Genomic DNA, 17,279 nt, shown 5'->3' with positions numbered 1-17,279 from the left:
GTAATTATAAAAACCTCAATTGATTAAGTGTAATCAATTGTTTTTGCATTTTATGAGGAGAGCCTGTGTGGGGAAGATTTTGGATGTTAAAAAATGGTAATTATTGTAAGGGAATTTACATTTAGCAAATGGAAGTCCTTATCTGACCCCATTTCTCTCTGTGTTTCTATCTTTATGCATTTAGTATTTTTCAGCCTGTCAGCCTTACATTGTTATTAAGTGATTTAGGGAAAATTGTGTTTGTGTGTTCATTATTTTGTTTGATTCCAGAGACAGTCTTATATATATTATAAAATCAGAAAGTACAAAGATTTAAAGTTGTTACTGCTTTTTTCTCCCTAATTCTTCAGCCAAGCTGTTTTAGCATATTTAATTAGATCATGTTTCCAATGCCATTACACCGAACATGGATTGTACTTGTCAGTCTTGATAGCATCCACATTCCATTCTAAATAAGTGACTCAGCACCCCACCTGGTGCACAGGCCAGAGCTGCTCCTAGTCCATCACTGGAAATCAAAAGAGAGAATGTTAATGTGACATGGTCATGATTTCTGTGCCATAAAAGGTAGACACCTTATTTTGGCTTGCTTATTTGAAGTATTAGTAAATATACTAATAACATTTTGGGGTGCCTGGGTGGCTCAGTTGGTTAAGGGTCTGACTCTGTTTCAGCTCAGGTCATGATCTCAGGGTCGTGAGATTGAACCCTGTGTCAGGCTCTGTGCTGGGCGTGGAGTCTGCTTAAGATTCTCTGTCTTCCTCTCCTTCTGCCCTACCTCCCACCCGACTTTCTCTAAAAAAAAATTAAAAAAAAAATCTATTTAAAGAACCTTTTGAGAAGACTCTTTCCCTATAAATACTTATGAAAAGAAATGTTTTTCTGCATGTTTGTGAAGCTTTCTATATAAGTGCATGAGTAGATTTCCATAATTAAACTAACCACAATCAAAGACTGATTATTATTTGTTCTATTTTCATAGCAGACCAAATTAGACCTCTATGTCAGACTTACAGTGAATATCACAGTGATAGGCCCAGATTATAGGCTTTTTATTGCACTTGGGGATTTTTGTGAATCTGAAGCATTTTTCCTTGGTCAATGGGTATGAAGTTGGCAGGGGTTGGAGGGGGGCAGTCCTTGTTAGCATCCTCTTTGCCCACAGGTCTGGGGAGTTGTTGCCTATAGGCAATATGGAGAGTACCAGAATTATCCCTTCCCTTCAACCAGTCTTTCAGGCTATCCTTGCTGGGATCTGAAATGTTAAAGAACTCTCAGGAGTTAAAATATTGTTATCTGGTCTGCCCAAATCATAAGTGAAGGTTCATTGATTGATTAAATGACTACCTTCCAAAGCTGTGGGGAGGGCAGGGCCCAGAGGGAACAGGACACATGGGAGAGAAGAGGGACTGGCCCATATTTTGGGACCACTGACTAATAAGAGGACAGATTAAGGGCACTGAGTTGATTTTATAGGAGCACGTTGCCACAGCAGAAGGTGAGGAGTGCCTAAAGAATGTTCCATGTAGCCAACAAAGATATGCTCATGCCCATCTTGTGCCATAGGCATGGGGACACAGAGGAAAGGAGGACCTGGTCCTAGCCTTGAGAAACTTTATAATCGCCAGGGAAGGCAGGCACAGGGGGTGATGTGCTGATGTAACTCGGCAGTCCAGGTTTGGGGGAGCACAGGGCAGCTCTGGAAAGGACCTCTTATTCTCACTTCTGCCTCATGGTTATGAGGTGAAAGTGGGTCAGTTGGGCTGCTCTTCTGGATGGCATATTTGGGGTGTAAAGTAAGGTGTGAGAGGGCATGTCACAGTACCTACAGTTCCGTGCTGTTCCCGGGGGGCTCCTCCGGAAGGTGGGACCTTGGTAGGCTCTTCTAGGTACCTGTGGGAAGACAGCAGTATGAAAAGCCATGGCTTTCTATTCTGGTTTCATTTTTTATTGGTTCTGGGCCTTGGGTCAAGACATTTAAAAATTCTCTGAACCTTATTTTCTATATCTGTTAAATATAGAGAAGGATTTCCCAGTTCTTCCAATTGGGTAATTGGGAGAATGAAATGGAATAACATATGTCAGCATTCCTGGTATATGGTGGCTAGTCAAGGACTATAAACCCTGTCTACTCCATGGCCCAGCCCAGTGCAGCTGACCAACGACCAAAGCTGGTCTGGACACCTGCCTAATAGAGGGGCCGATAGCCCGCGGAGGAGTTGGAAAGTGTTATCCTTCCACTAGAGGGATATCCCTCTTGCTCTGTGGAAGGCAAAATGAAAGCCATCACTTAAGAGAGAATATGCATCAAACAATTTAGATCTTTCTGAGTTTGGCTTCTCTGTTGGATTTTTATAGAATTTAACTCGCACAGTTGGGGTCACAGCAAAACTTGGAAGTTACTGTTGACAGTCTCTGATCCTTATTCCCAGTGGTGGCATGACTTCACTTTCAGATCGGCAAATGTAAAAGGACAGTTCACTGAGCAGCAATATTAAGAGAGAGCTTCGTGTTTATGTAATGACGTTGGGCTTTGTGTGCTGTACAGAATGTACAGCGGTAATTAGATGCTTTGGATACATGTCTAGACAGGGTAAAGCTTCAGGAGCCCTTGCTCAGCCCTGGGAAAAGCTACAGGTCGCCTGCTTGTGACCAGAAAAAGCTCTCCTTGATTAACAAGTTAAATGCGGAGTTAACTCTCTGGTGCTAGGTTCACACCCAAGAGGAAAACGAGATCTGATGAGATCTGACAGGACCAATCATTTGTAGAACTCGACTGTGACCTGACGGGAGGCAGCTGAAAATGGCGTCTCTCAAACCCCTTTCCACCCTCCTGCAAGGGGCCGGATTCCCATTCTTAGAATCACCACTTCGATTGAGTCCTTCTCATTTGAAGAGGCTCCTGTAAATGCAAGCTTGTCCTTTGGGAGGGTTACGCAAAGGTTGGCATTGTATAGTCTTGGGGAGAAGAATGGGGAGGCACATCTTAGGGGCAGCTAAGTTTCTGTGTGATGGCAATAGGACACTTGAAAAGGTTTGCAACTGAGGATAAGGTTTGGGGAGGGTGGGCTCAGGTAGAGAGGGCTGAGGAGGCAGTATGAGGTCTTAGGATATTTTTGGAAAGGGAGCAGAAAAGAGTGGGGGTTGGAAGGGAAATGTTCTGTGTGTGCCTGTGTGTGTGTGTGTGTGTGCACGCACGCTCATGAAAAGCAAGGGATAAACCCAGTTTGCCTATGTCCCTGTGTTTCATAACTCACCTTGAGCCCTGACAATATTTTAAGCAAAGATAAATGTATCTGGAAACCAGCACCTTTCTGGGTACTTTCTGGTACAGAACTTTCTTGTACTGAAGACTAAATAGTGACTGTCCTGAAGTGTCAACCTTCCTGCTTGGGATGACTGAGATTCACGTTCCATCTTGCCTTCCTGGATGCCCTCTCACGGCATGGGCTGGCCACTGTAGCCCCCACTAGTCCTCAGAGTACACGTGACGGTTTACCTATTGCACATCGTCAGCTGCCCCATCATTTGGGAAGCTCCGTTCCGATGTCCCAGAGAGACCCTCAAAGGTAGGGGCCAAAGGAACTTGGAATGCGCAGATTTCAGTCGCGAAATTCCGAGAGGCGCGTCTAGCTCCTCCCCGGAGCAGCTTCTCAAATCAAAGCGAGCATTACTACTAACGTGCTGGTGCGCGGGGCGGGGGTGGAGGGGTAGGGTGAGGGGGGGTGTGGATTTGGCTTCCCTTGCATTAGGCAGGGTGCAGGTGGCTTCCCCCATGTGTCTCAAGCTCACTGCAAGCTGTGAGCTGTTAGTATTCCTCTTCCCCACTAGTTAGGAGCCAACCAATTGTTCGAGTTTCTATTTTGCAGTTTAGAAATCTGAAGCGTTGAGAGGCGGAGTGATGTGTCTGATACAGAACAGTTGAGGCGGGGAGAGACCTGGGGTTTCAACTTAGAAACAGCAGCCTCCCTCCACTACCCCATGCTGTGGTTAGGGCTATTTCCTCTCCATCTGGAGGTTTCTACCCCCCCACCCCCCACAAGGTAGCATGCAGCCTAGGGAATACTTAACTTGGGGAACTTTATTTACTGGAGCACTGTGGAAAAGCAACACGGAGAAAGGGCGCTGGAGGCACGTCTAAGCGGTAGGGGGCTGTCACACATTTGCGTCGGGGCCTAGCCCTGCCTTTGGATCCCTCCAGGGCTGCTGACATGGTGGGGCCTACTCCTGCCTACCGCCCTTAGACCCCAGGCCTGGTAAGTACTCTGCCCATGTGGAAGGAAGGCAGGCCTCCTTTTCTTTGTAGCAAATGTGCCTTAGTACTAAACACCGAACTGTCGCATCTTTTATACCCCGTGTTTGTCTTTGTTTTGTTTTTCTGTTTATTTTGACACTTGAACCTAAGCTGTGAACGTGGCTTTCTCTTCTTGGCTCCAATTTGTATTCTCCCTCCAGTTGTGCCACCTCTGGCTGCCCCAGGTAAATGGCCTCCCAGGATTCGGAGGGATTTTCTCCATTGACCCTTAGGTGGTGCTTGGCCACTCTTGTCCCACAGTGCCAGGATGAGCCGGCCGTGCGGCCATGAGCCCCAAGGCTCCGGAGGCCGCACTTTGCCTCCTGTGACCTTGACAGTGCTGGTCCTAGTTCCGTAGTCCCTGTCCTTGGTCTGTGCTGCCCCGTGAGTCTTTGACCAGTTTGCAGAGGCTGTGGTGGAGCTCTTGGCCCTGTGCTCCTGGGCCCACCGTGGACAGGACTGTGCAAGCTGCCATGTCCAGAGCCCTGCTGGGACTTGGGAGCTGCTGCTTCTGGTGGCCATCTCCGTCTGGAACAGAAAATTGGAGGCAAAAGCTTCTATGCTATCACTTAGCTCATGAAAGGAGCACCAGCGAAGAAGTGGGGAAAAGGAGTGAGATAGAGAAGGAGGAACAATAAATCTGAAAGGTGACTTATGGATCTGGCACTGTTTGCTAGCAAGTATAGTTGCTTGTCTGGTCTGATGGGATGTCTTCCGAGCAAATCCATGATGGTGACTACATTTTATAGCCATTCTTCCATAGGGAGGTAGAGACAGGGTTTTATGTGCCGGCTCTTCTCCCCTCTTGCTCAAAGTCTGCTCCAAGAGTCCATGTAGTTTGCATAAGCCTAAGAGTGGTCAACAAAGTGTATCACACCTTGCTGGCAAGTCGCACCTCAGCAGCAATAAAGTCTGGATGACAGGCCAGAGGGGCGTGATGTGCTCTTTGGGGACACGAGGGGCTGTGACACTGGCGTCATTAGTGCTGTCCAGATCCGCAGCTGTGGGGGCAGCATAGGCTGTGTTAGGTCCATTCAGCCCAGCAGGTGCACCAGCAGGTGCAAAGAATCTGAATCTGGTCATATTGGGCCATTTTACTGTCAGTGCAGTTTGGTTCCTGGGATTCTTTCTGCTGCTAGGAAACTTCTCATCTGTGCAAGGAAATATTCAGTTTCCCTTTCCAGGTCCTGGGGCTGAGCATGTCTCAGAGGGGATGGTATCTCTTCCGTGGGTGGGGTTTCGCTGACTGGGCGGGATGGGAGGCAGGAGCTAGATGACGTTAGAGGAGAGAGGCTTCTTACAGCGAGGAAGAAGAGTTGTCCCCAGAGCAGCTGATGAATGTGGCATTGATTGTGTACTGAATGCCCATGCCTCTGGAAAGAAGTACTCATGGTCAGAGTCTGGAGATCTCATCTAATCCATTGATAGGTATTGTGAGGCCAGTTACTAACATACAGGCTGTGCCATATCTCCTCCTCGTTTCAGTTCCTGTAGATGGCTTCATCCTTGCCCTTCTGCTCTGGGTGATCATTAGTCTTCTGTAGCCCCTGTGGGATATGCTCCTCTGACCTGGCCTTAGTGAGCCCCTGTCGGGGCCCATAGTGACCCTAGCTAGCCCAGAACATACCAGAGACAGTGTTCTAAGGTCACCTTCTAGTCAATTGGACACTATGATGATGTCAACGGAAGTGCTTAAATTTCTAGTGAGGCAGCCTTGTGGCCATAGAGAAGTTCTTTAGGTTTTGATTATACTGGATTTCTCTAGCTTGACTCATCTTTCAGGTGACCTCCTACAAAATCAAGGTGAAGCTTGATCCAGACTCTGGCCCAGGTTAAAGCATTTGAGTAGCTAATGGCCTTCTTGACTTTGGATCCCATCATAGTCTCCCTTGACCCAGGTTATTGGTATGTGGTAAAAGCAGACTTTCAAACTGAGAGTAGGGAAGGCCATGCACATGATTTTCATAATGGTTACTCTACAATAAACCAGCAGACTTGCATCACAGGGGGAATTAGTTGCTCTGCAAGGGACATACAGGATATACTTCCCTGGAGAGTTAGGGGTGGGCAGGTGGTCCAGCCCACCAGAAAAAGTGCTCTGTATGCAAACTTGCTGTTTTCATTTTCAGCAGCCTCCTGGCAATGCTTAAGTTTTGATGGGGGTGTGTGTGGGGCAGGGGTGCCTGGCTTCTTCCCTCCAGCTGGACCCTGTGCCTTGTTTCTGGGAAGGATGTGGTAGATACGTGATCAAAGGGCCATTCCAGCAACTTGCTCAGATCAAGGGGAAGCTGATCCAAGCGGACTTGCTGTCTCTACTGCTGGAAAGCGGCAACTGCTGGCAGCCCTCAGATGAAAAATTCCCACAGAACAGAAACATTAGAGCCCCTTCTCAAGTCATCCTGTTAGAAATGAGAGGAGTGAAATTGGTCTGGCTTTCCTTTGAGCACATCTGCACCCTTCCCACTAGGTCACCAACGGAAGCTGAGCTCCTGGCCCTTTTTCAAGTTGCAGGAATTGAGAATCCTCTTTCCTGCTTCCAGCTCTTCCCATCCATGCTCACCCTTCCCGTTTATACTGGGATCTCACTGGTATCCCACCCCTCATCCTTGTAGGTAGAAACAGGAAGTCTGGATTTCTGATGCCCAGGGACACCTGCTCTGGCACCTGGGCTAAGAAGGACCATTACAGAATGTCTGGGGCACAAAGCCTTTCCCCAGGCAAACCCAGTGGGCAAAACCTTTCAGACCCTGCCTCATCCAGCTCTTTGGGAGAAGATCACTGGCCTGAGCAATAGCGATGTCCTATTCTGCATGGTTTCTTTGATATGCCAGGCCTCACATAAAAGCAGCCTTCCAACACCACCACATCATTCACAAACTCATCTTAGAGCCACTTGCCTTGACCTATTTCACACTCAGCAGAGTCCTCTCAGCTTCTGACCTGGGGGCTGACTCACTTTCCTGTGTACAGCCTGGCCTCAACCCTCAATCCTGATGTTTTTACATAGTTTCTATGGCAGCGACCTTTGCTTCCCTTTTGACCAGAGTTCAGATTTTCCTCTGGCCAGACAACCTCTGACTATTCTGGGTAAAAGAATGCCAGATCTTACCTGACCTCCAGCATCCTTGGTCCTGGCTACGGCCTCCTCAGAGCATTGTACTTGCCAGACTGGCCTTTATATAGTTGGGGTAGCCTCAGTGTGAGAGAGAAAGGCAGAAGAATAGCATAGGGAGGGAAGGACAAATAAGCCCCTCCCTTCTGAAAATGTAGCGCTATTGATGCAGACATTGAAAGAAGCACTGATCATTTTGCCCCCATGATTCTTAGGCTTGCTCCATCTCAAAGAGCCACAGCAAGTGATATGAACATTTTGAGCCTATGTGAGCTTATGGGGAGCGTATAGATAGTGCTTGGTAGTGTTGTTCTGTATTCCAACGGGAAGTCCAACTTACCATTCTCTTCACAAACTGGATATTTTCTACCAAGTAATTCTGCTTTTATTTCTCAATGAGCTATTCAGTGAGTGCTCAGATTAAATGAGATCGGTAAAGTGGGGAAACACCGTGATTGCTAATCAATGAAGCTGGCTATGTACAACATCATTGTCAGGTCCCTCTCTGATGCTATAGTTAGGGAAGGTTTATTTTGAGGCTCCTGCTCTGCTTTCCTGCCTTCTTCTTTGAGAAATCTCCCTTACCCGTAGCCCTACCAAAAATATCCCATCAGCTACGTTCATACCACATGACCCTCACCACCAGTGATTCGATTAGTGATGAACACTCAAAACTGATACTGTCAGTCCTTCATTGAGTCAGTGACCAACCAGCTCATCTTGCTTGAAAATGTGAGCTAATGTACATAGAGGTCATTGCTAGTCATTGGTGGGGGTTAGACCCTGAAAGTTATGTTGGATAGAACCAGAATCAGTTCATGCTCCATAGGCAGTCTGGGGTTGTGAGAGTGCAGAAAGCATTAGTAAGCAGAGAGAGTTTGTTTGCAGAGGGGGGATGTATTAGACAAGCAGGGAGTTAAGACATCACAGGGACTCATGAAGAGAAAGGAGAAACACATGACCTAGGTTCCTGTAGCTTCCCAGCTCCAGACCCCTAAACCTTTGTCCGTCCTTTATTTCTGCTTGTTAGTATCCATGAGATGAGTTCTTAGACCCAAGATCAAATTGTCTCTATGGCCTGAGAGAGTTTTCCAGACAAGAGAAAGCTAAAGGATTAGATCATCGTCTGATTTTTTTTTTTTTTTTTTTTTTTTTAGATAAGGACTTCTCTTCCTTATGGCTAAAAAACCTTGGCTAAAAAAACTACTACTCAGGTGTTGCCAGCAATGGCTGCAACAGAGAGTTGTAAACTTATCTTGGCAGTTAAGGAAGGGTAGACTGTTTTCTACTTATTTTGAAGTAGAACTTGATGTCATTGAAAGCTGTTGACATCTATATTCTTGTTGGTTGATCATTTAGGACATTCTGGCTTTTCACTCTTTTCTCACTTGTGATCATCATAGTAGCTTTATAGGGTGTGTCCTCAGGGATTCTGCATTTGTAGGGGGGAAAACACAAAAAGCCCTGCATTAGACATAAGCTTACATCAAAGGGCAAGATTGCTTCTGCTTATTTATAATAGTGGGCTATTGGATGATCTGCACCGGACACCTACTTTTGATTGCCTTGTCAACAAATTCAGTGCCCAAATAACTGGAGATTTTTATGACTGGAGAAACTCCAGGTACATAGCATCAGAGGAGAGGCAGGGAAGAAAGTGAGGTAATTCAAGTCTGTGACCCATCTCCAGCAATTACGAGCTGCTCTCCTCATCAGATTCAGCTCCTATTCCAAATTAGTATTTACCTGGGTGGAGAAGTGTAAATAGTGGGCACCCTGGGAATGGATTTGGGGTTGTCCTTTTTTTTTTTTCCCCCTGAAATGAGCTGAGAGAGCACTGTGTAAATGTGCATAAGATACTAAGCTAGTCTGGGTAATAAAATTCAAAGTTAGAATCATAAAATACTCTATAGGAAGACATTTCATACCTGAGGGAAGGGACAGAAAAATAAATGTGAGTTGTGAAAAGGATACTTAGAGAATGGTAGAGGGAGAACTCATTTATAGTGGAGAGCCTTTGTAGTCTAGTAGTGGGGCACATGGGCTCTGGACCTGGAGCACATGGGTTCAAATCCCAGGTTTCCCATGTAGTGGCTGTGTGACCATGGACAGGTTATTTAATATCTTGGTGCTTCACTTTCTTCATCTGTAAAACAGGAATAACAGAAGTATCTACCTCATAGTTTTGTTGTGAAGATGAAAGACATTGATTCATGTCATATGCATAGAGCAGTGTCTGGCCCAGAGTAAGCACCAAATAAGTGCTAGCTGTTATTATTCCAAAAGACTTCATCAGGTTGTGTCAACAGGACCATCAAGATGCATGAAATCTAGCGCCACAAGTATTCTATCTCCTGGTTCTGTCGAGAAAATCCAATCTATTTACTCTTTGACTACGGAATGTGTGTGCTTTGGCTGACACAAGAAAGAAGGTGCATGAAAGAGCTCCTAAAATGAGGCTGGGAAGAGAGGGGCCTTCATAGAAGGAGATGTAAATGGACTGGGTCCTGGTCTGGAAAAATGAAGACTGAGAGGCACTATGATGAATTTTGTGAAGACAGGAATAGCATGAATAATAACTTGTTTATGAAATACTGGAAAATTAGAACTGGCGTGAAAGATGAATCCTTTGAGGTGAATACTTGAACAGATGGTTACTTGACTGTGCTTGCTGGGAGTCGTTCAGTGATGGAGCTGGTTAGCTCAGGAGTTTCAAAGCAATCTGGATGAAGGGTATGGATTAGGGTCCTTTAACTCCCAAGGGTCTTTAGGGGTGTTTGGGATAGAGCCCTAGGTTAGCCCGGCACAGCATGGGTAAATAACTTCTATTAGGGTAGTGGAGAGCTGTCGCAAACCACTCAGCAACCTTCATTCACTTGATTCCCACAACCACGAGTTCCTGAGTTTCTACCGTGGGCAAGTCTGTGCAGGGAATCAAAAGATGAGAAAGACTGCTCATGTGGAAGGTTCCGGATCTGCGTTGCCACCCAGAAAATAAAAAAAGGTTTTATTTTATTTTATTTCCAAATTAACTTAATCTGAAGATTTAATATAGTTGGTTCACTTTTACTTATATTGGCCTGAGACGAGGGAATTTTGGGTTATTTTTTTGATTTCAGGATTGGTATTGTGAGGAAGTTAAGGAAATAAAAGTTCTCTTTTAGTTCTTGTTTTGCTTTCCTAAATTCTATCAAGGTGATACTCTGATGTCAATAGAAAGTTTATCCTTCCTTGTATTTTTATTATTAGAGTGGTTATTCATAAAAATCAGTTTTAGGGCCAGAGGTCAATTTAGAGACATCTTCAGTTCCTTCTTTCACCACTGAAGAAGACGGGTCCCTGGGTGACATGCATAAGGTGGCCAAGCCTGGACCAAAACCCAAGTTCTAGTTTTCTGTGTTTTCTCTCCCATCAGTCTGCTTCCCGTAGAGGATCAGGGTGATTAGAGTTGAGCTTATTCTGTGTACACACAGACTCAAATGTGTTATGTTTTATCTTGGAGCACCCAGAAACAGATTTACTGGGAAGCCAGTGAAGCTTAAGCTTCAGGGCCCCTCACTTTTATGAGCCTTGAGTGGGGAGAGGAAGCTAGGTTGTAATCAGGAAACATTTCCCTATACACGTTGCTGGTAAATGACCTAAATAGATATTATAAGAGATGGGCCTGATTTTCCAAGGCTCCAGTAATTTATTGTAATCTTTCTCACATTCTAGGAAAAAGAAACTCACTTTTGTACCTATTTCCTACTTGCAGTTTTATATTCTTTTTCTTAAAGAAGTATCCTCTTCCTGCTGCAAGATTATAAATTGCAGGTTCCATGAAACCTGAGTTTGCTTCTGATGCCCAAAGATATAATTGGTTAGAAATTTCATTTTAATATTTCAGGTTTTGATTTTTGAATTAATTTTTATTTAAAAACTTGAATACACTTATTATTTTTATTTTTTAACCTTTGTTATAGTAGTAAAGGAAAAATTTGTTTAAAAGGTTTTATTTTTTTCACTCTTTTTAAACATTTTTTTAATTTTATTTTTTCAGTGTTCCAAGATTCATTGTTTATGCACCTCACCCAGTGCTCCATGTAATACGTGCCCTCCTTAATACCCACCACCAGGCTCACCGATCCCCCCCACCCCCCTACTCTCCAAAACCCTCAGTTTGTTTCTCAAAGTCTATAGTCTCTCATGCTTCATCTCCCCCTCCAATTTACCCCAACTCACTTTTCCTTTCCTTCTCCTAATGTTCTCCATGTTATTCCTTATGCTCCACAAGTAAGTGAAACTATATGATAATTGACTTATGTTAACAGGTTTTAAGGAAAAATGATAACTCCTTTCCCCATCTTTCCCCACCCCTTAGTTTTGCTCTCTAGAGTCAAGCACTTTTAATTTCTTTAGATATTTCCCCTACTGCTTATATTGTTTAATAACTTGCTATCTTAATTGATCAGTTTTATGTCAATTTACAATAATATAAAATTTTATATAATTTATAATAATATAAAATTTTATATCAATAATAGAATAGTATTTTATTATTATTCAGTTGTATGTTGGCTTCCTGTAATGGATTTAACTTTAATTCTAAACATCCCTTTTCTCTCCTCTTAATTCCCCCAAATAGTCAAATTATAATGTTTGGTTACCTCCATCATCATTATTTGTATTATGATGACCATATAAATATTATTTACAGCAAAAGCAAGTAGAATCCTATGGTGTCATTTTTTTTTTTTTTTCCGAGAGGGGTAGAGATGCAGGGCTCAATCCTACAATCCTAATATCATAACCTGAGCCAAAAATAAAGAGGCAGACGCTTAATTGACTGAGCCACCCAGACACCCTCTATGGTATCCTTTCTTGTACAACTTTTTATTTGTCCTAAAGTTAATAATTATCTTATTTTCTTTTGATTAATTTTCTATGTTGCCTATTTAAAACACTACTCGCCTTTCTTTTCATTTACCTTTTTGTTTTCCCCAGAGTTCATAATTGCTTAGTTTTTCCTTTTACTTAATTTTCTGTGCATCTAGACAAATAGATCATCAGAACTACCAAGCATCTATTTTACCAATATTATTTGTGGAAGTGGTCAAATATACTAGATAACTTGCCAATCTTCTACCTCCTCTTTTTCTCCGCCCCTCCCTGCAGACCTTTTTGAATAATCCTTCATCCTCCTCCTCCAGTATGAAGTGATTTTTTTTTCTAGTGTCTGGAAATTTCATATGATAAGTCTTTGGTGAGAATGTTTTATGAAGAGAACACGCAATGGACCCTTTCTAATTCTCAGGGAATTGTCTACTCACTATAAGCAATTTTATTTTTTTTTTAATTTTTTTATTTTTTTAAAGATTTTATTTATTTATTTGACAGAGAGAAATCACAAGTAGATGGAGAGGCAGGCAGAGAGAGAGAGAGAGGGAAGCAGGCTCCCTGCCGAGCAGAGAGCCCGATGCGGGACTCGATCCCAGGACTCTGAGATCATGACCTGAGCCGAAGGCAGCGGCTTAACCCACTGAGCCACCCAGGCGCCCATATAAGCAATTTTATATTAACAGTTTTATATAAGCAGATTTTGAAAGTGTGCTTTAAATATCTACTACAATACAAAGATTGCCTTCATCTTCTGGCTGAGTAGGTTTTCGAAGGGAATTCTCCTAGATAAAGTACCACATCTGGATGTCTGAAATGTCTGTGATTAAAAGTAGGAATTGTTTGGGATGCCAACCTAGGTGGCTCAGTTGGTTGGACGACTGCCTTCCGCTCAGGTCATGATCCCAGAGTCCCAAGATCGAGTCCCGCATCGGGCTCCCAGCTCCACGGGGAGTCTGCTTCTGTCTCTGCCTTTCTCCTCACTCATGCTCTCTCTCCCTGTCTCTCTCTCAAATAAATAAATAAAATCTTAAAAAAAAAAAGAAAAGAAAAGTAGGATTTGGTTATATGAAATTCCACTCCTATTTCTTTGACATGTATATTAACCTTAGGGTGAACTACTAAATTTTGAATCTTAGATAATTATTAAGAATATATTCCTAATTTCTTGTTACTCTCAAACTCATAATGGCACTTGCCACTATGAAAACTAGTTTTTAATATGTGGAAGTTAAATACAATTTGAAAACAAAAGATATTTTAAAAATTTGTTTTACATACTATTTTTTTAATTGCATTAGAAACATTACACAGTAATAAGGATTAACTATACTAGTTCCAATAACACCTTCCCTCACTGATACTTTATACATGCAGAATATTTGCTGAATTTGAACTGGGTCCTACTAAGTAGGGCGATAGCCTTGTTTTCCTTTACTGAAGTAGAAATTAAGGCCACTGCAATTCATGACTAGGTTTTCTTATGGGGACTTTTTGTTCCTAGATGATGCATTCCCCTGTAAAGGAGAATTAGCGTTTTCCTAAATAATCCACTATATAAATCAGGAATGATGCTGATTCTTTAGAGAAGGAGGAATTATTTTCAGTGTGTTTCAACATATTTTAATTCCATTCTTTTGAGATTGATGCAATTCAAGTGGCATGCTATTCATTTGAATTCTTGTGGAACATAGCTCTATACTTTCATTTGATTTATTTTATTTCCTGAGAACATCACTGGAAGAAACAATGCTTTTGAATCCTTAAGATCTTGGTTGAGATGCTCAGCCCCAAGCCTTTTACAAGCAGAGATTATATGTCTGGATCAAATCCTCCTCCCAGAATGCACTGTTACTTGAATGGCCTCTGTCTAGACCTATAGTTTTGAAGCAACTACACGCCACCCCTTCGCCCTTCTTTTTCTGTCTTCAGTGGTATTGCCTACGTATTGACACACATAGGAGTGGTAATTGCCAGGGGCAGGTTTAGGTTGTCTCGTTTGCCTGAGGGTTCCCCCCCCCTATATTTTTAAGAATTTGGTGGTGGGGGGCGGTTCACATTGAGGAGTGGTGGAAAACAGAGAAACACCTACTGGAGATTATGGTAGGATTTCTAGCAGTTTATCAATGGGTTGTTCCCAACTTCCCTGTTTGGTGTCCCAAAACTTAGAAAATTGAAGATGCTTTTCTAATATCTCCATTTCAAGCAATGTCCATGTGTAGAAAGAGTGTTAGTGGCTAATTTGGTGCAGTAATTTATTTCCAGGGTAGTGAGGGAATTTCCCCTGGATTTTAGTAGGCACGATAGATTCTAAAGCCATCTCTAGGGCTGCTGTACATTTCTCCTGAAATTCTGGATCCTTGAAAATGAACAATTTTGCTATTTGGGTGTCTTGTGTAAGGTATTTCCTGGCACTTGCATTTATATTGCATTACTGGAAGCTTATCAAAATAAAATAAAATAAAATAAAATAAAATAAAATAAATGTGTGTACTCAATCAATTGACTATGAAAACATTTGGTTTGTTTCATCAGTTAGATTCAGCATCACTTCTCTCTGAGGAACAGTTAAGGTGTCTTCTGGATGAATGCTCCCTCAAACAAAAGTCCATGATTAGACTACCTTCAGAAAGAGAAAAGGAAGACATGGAGGATATAACACCAGAGGTCCCCCATCTTTCCAGATCTATCCTCTCTGAGCTCCTAAAGGGATTAAAAACAACAGTCACAAGCTCTGAGGTGAAAGACACAGATATGCCTGAGAATACGGAATGTGAAACACTTACAGGCTACTATCTCACCAAAGCCTTGACTGGGCGTTACACATCCCAGGCCCTTGTCATCGAAGCAGAGAATTTGAAATGCCTCCAGTTTTCCAAGGACGAGGTTATTAGTGACACAAAAGACTACTTTATGTCGAAGACTCTTGGCATTGGAAGACTGAAGAGGCCCTCCTTCTTGGATGATCCACTGTATGGCATGAATGCGAGCCTTTCTTCCGAAGACCAACATCTGAAAGTCCACGCTGCAGAGAAACCAGAAACGGGTAAGGCTTGGAGAATGTGTCTATCAGTGCATTATTACTTGGCATCTCAGCATAAAGATGTTATAGTTTCAGGTAGAGCAAGATAGGAATTACGTTTGTAAATCACAGATGGTGGCAATAGCATGAAATAGAACATTTATCAATGTTTGTGTGAGACCAAGGTTGAGATTCCTACTCTTATGACATACATTTTTTTCTAATGGTATTGAATACATATTCTTGGTGGTTATACAGGAAACAGTGATGATTTCAGAATAGAAGACAAATTGGTTAGAACAGATGCAAATAATTGAATAGATTTGCTTAGTCATTTAACTTCCAAATTTCAGTGATGGCAATTTATTCCAGGGAATGAATTTGTAAAATGTGAAATACATTTTATTAGTGGTTTTATTAGTTTCTGTACAAACTTCCTGTCCCAGCTATTTGTATATACTCAGGTGTTTTGTCTTGTTACAATGCTGCATTTTACAGTGGTACAATGGTACAGGTTGTAAATACTATGGACAGTTTTTGACAGACACAAATATTCAATTTTTTATCTATTTTAGAAGTCTTTAAATAGACTCAACTTTTCTTCTAATGTAGATGTCTCTATTGGTCAATCTATTGATTACAGTATATATTTTCTATTAAGTCTATATCAATCTCTATTATCTCCATACTACCTATTTAAAAAAATTTTTTTAATGATTTTATTTATTTACTTGAGAGAGAGAGAATGAGAGGAGAGAGGTCAGCGGGAGAAGCTATTTGTATATACAGAAAGGAAAGAGGAAAATCTGAGTTAAAAGGAAAGATGAGGAAATCAGACTGCTTAGCAGGGAGTCTGATGTGGGACTCCATCCCAGGACTCCAGGATCATGACCTGAGCCGAAGGCAGTCCCTTAACCAACTGAGCCACCCAGGCGCCCCTCCATACTACCTATTAAATTTAGACTCTACTAATTCTGAACTAACTCCCCAGTGCTGTATTTCTCACTGCCTGCCAGAAAGCTCCATGTGGTTATAGCCTCAGTCTGATTTCCTCACCTTTCCTTTTAACTCAGATTTTCCTCTTTCCTTTCTGTTTCCTCCATCACCCGGGCTCAAAATTTGAATCATCATCGAATCTCCTCACCCTTTTGCTCCCCACCTTCGACCTTCAGTATTGTTTGTTCTGCTTCTGCAGCGTCTCCCATGCCCATCCCTTCCTCGCTCTTCGTGCTGCCTCAGCCGGACCGCTGTGATGATCCCTGGAGCAGTCCTCCCCACCTCTGGTTTTTCCCCTCCTCCAGCCGTCGTTGACTGCCACCAAACGAATCCCTCCAAAGTCCAGCTTTGATAACCACATTCCGCAGCTTGGAAAAGTTCTGTAGCTCTCCACTGCCTACTGAATATAACCCAAATTCTTTCCCTTGCTTGTCCAGGCCTCCACAATCTGACTTCCATCTATTCCTAGTCAGTCTCTAACTAGTCTTCTACGTGTTATTCAGGTTATAGCTAATCTGGTCTTGGGATTTCCAGGACTTTCCTCTGCTCCTGGATAACCTCTATACCTTTTTGTCCCCTGAAGAATGTTCAGGTACCTCTTCATTGGTAGTGGGATCCCAATTCCATCCTCTCTGAAGGTAACCTTCCCTTCTGCCCTTTTTAAAAAGTTTGATTTCCCCTCTGAATGTCCAAGACCCTTGGTCCCCTATCAGGTCCTTTCATACATATTGTCTTGAAGTTCTTAGGCACACACACATCTTCTCTTCCTTAAAATGTGTGTAATTTTTTTGAGGACAAACATCCTATCTTTGATTTATTGTTACATCTCCTTTGATGTCCAAAGTGCTGCCTTAAACTAAGTGCCTGTTTAAGAAATGAAACTTTAAATTGCTCAGTTTTAGAATAATATGCTGAAAATGTGGTTCACATTTACTCTTCACATTATGAATGGAAGCAGGTGGTATTGCTTAAGAATTATG

General features: G+C 42.7%; 1 protein-coding gene across 1 annotated transcript in view; it reads left to right on the top strand.

The window, feature by feature from the left end:
* FSIP1 (fibrous sheath interacting protein 1) overlaps positions 1 to 17,279 on the top strand; it is a 184,349-nt gene that overhangs the window by 157,318 nt on the left and 9,752 nt on the right. The window contains exon 11 of the mRNA XM_013055402.2: positions 14,817 to 15,327. Within this exon, the coding sequence (XP_012910856.2) occupies positions 14,817 to 15,327 (511 nt within the window). The remainder of the gene's footprint in view (positions 1 to 14,816; positions 15,328 to 17,279) is intronic.

Source organism: Mustela putorius, unplaced genomic scaffold (assembly GCF_011764305.1).
Source record: "Mustela putorius furo isolate JIRA1106 unplaced genomic scaffold, ASM1176430v1.1 tig00003898_pilon_pilon_pilon, whole genome shotgun sequence".
Classification (NCBI taxonomy): domain Eukaryota; kingdom Metazoa; phylum Chordata; class Mammalia; order Carnivora; family Mustelidae; genus Mustela; species Mustela putorius.
The sequence above is the reverse complement of the archived record's forward strand: the minus strand, read 5'-3'. Positions and strand labels throughout refer to the sequence as shown.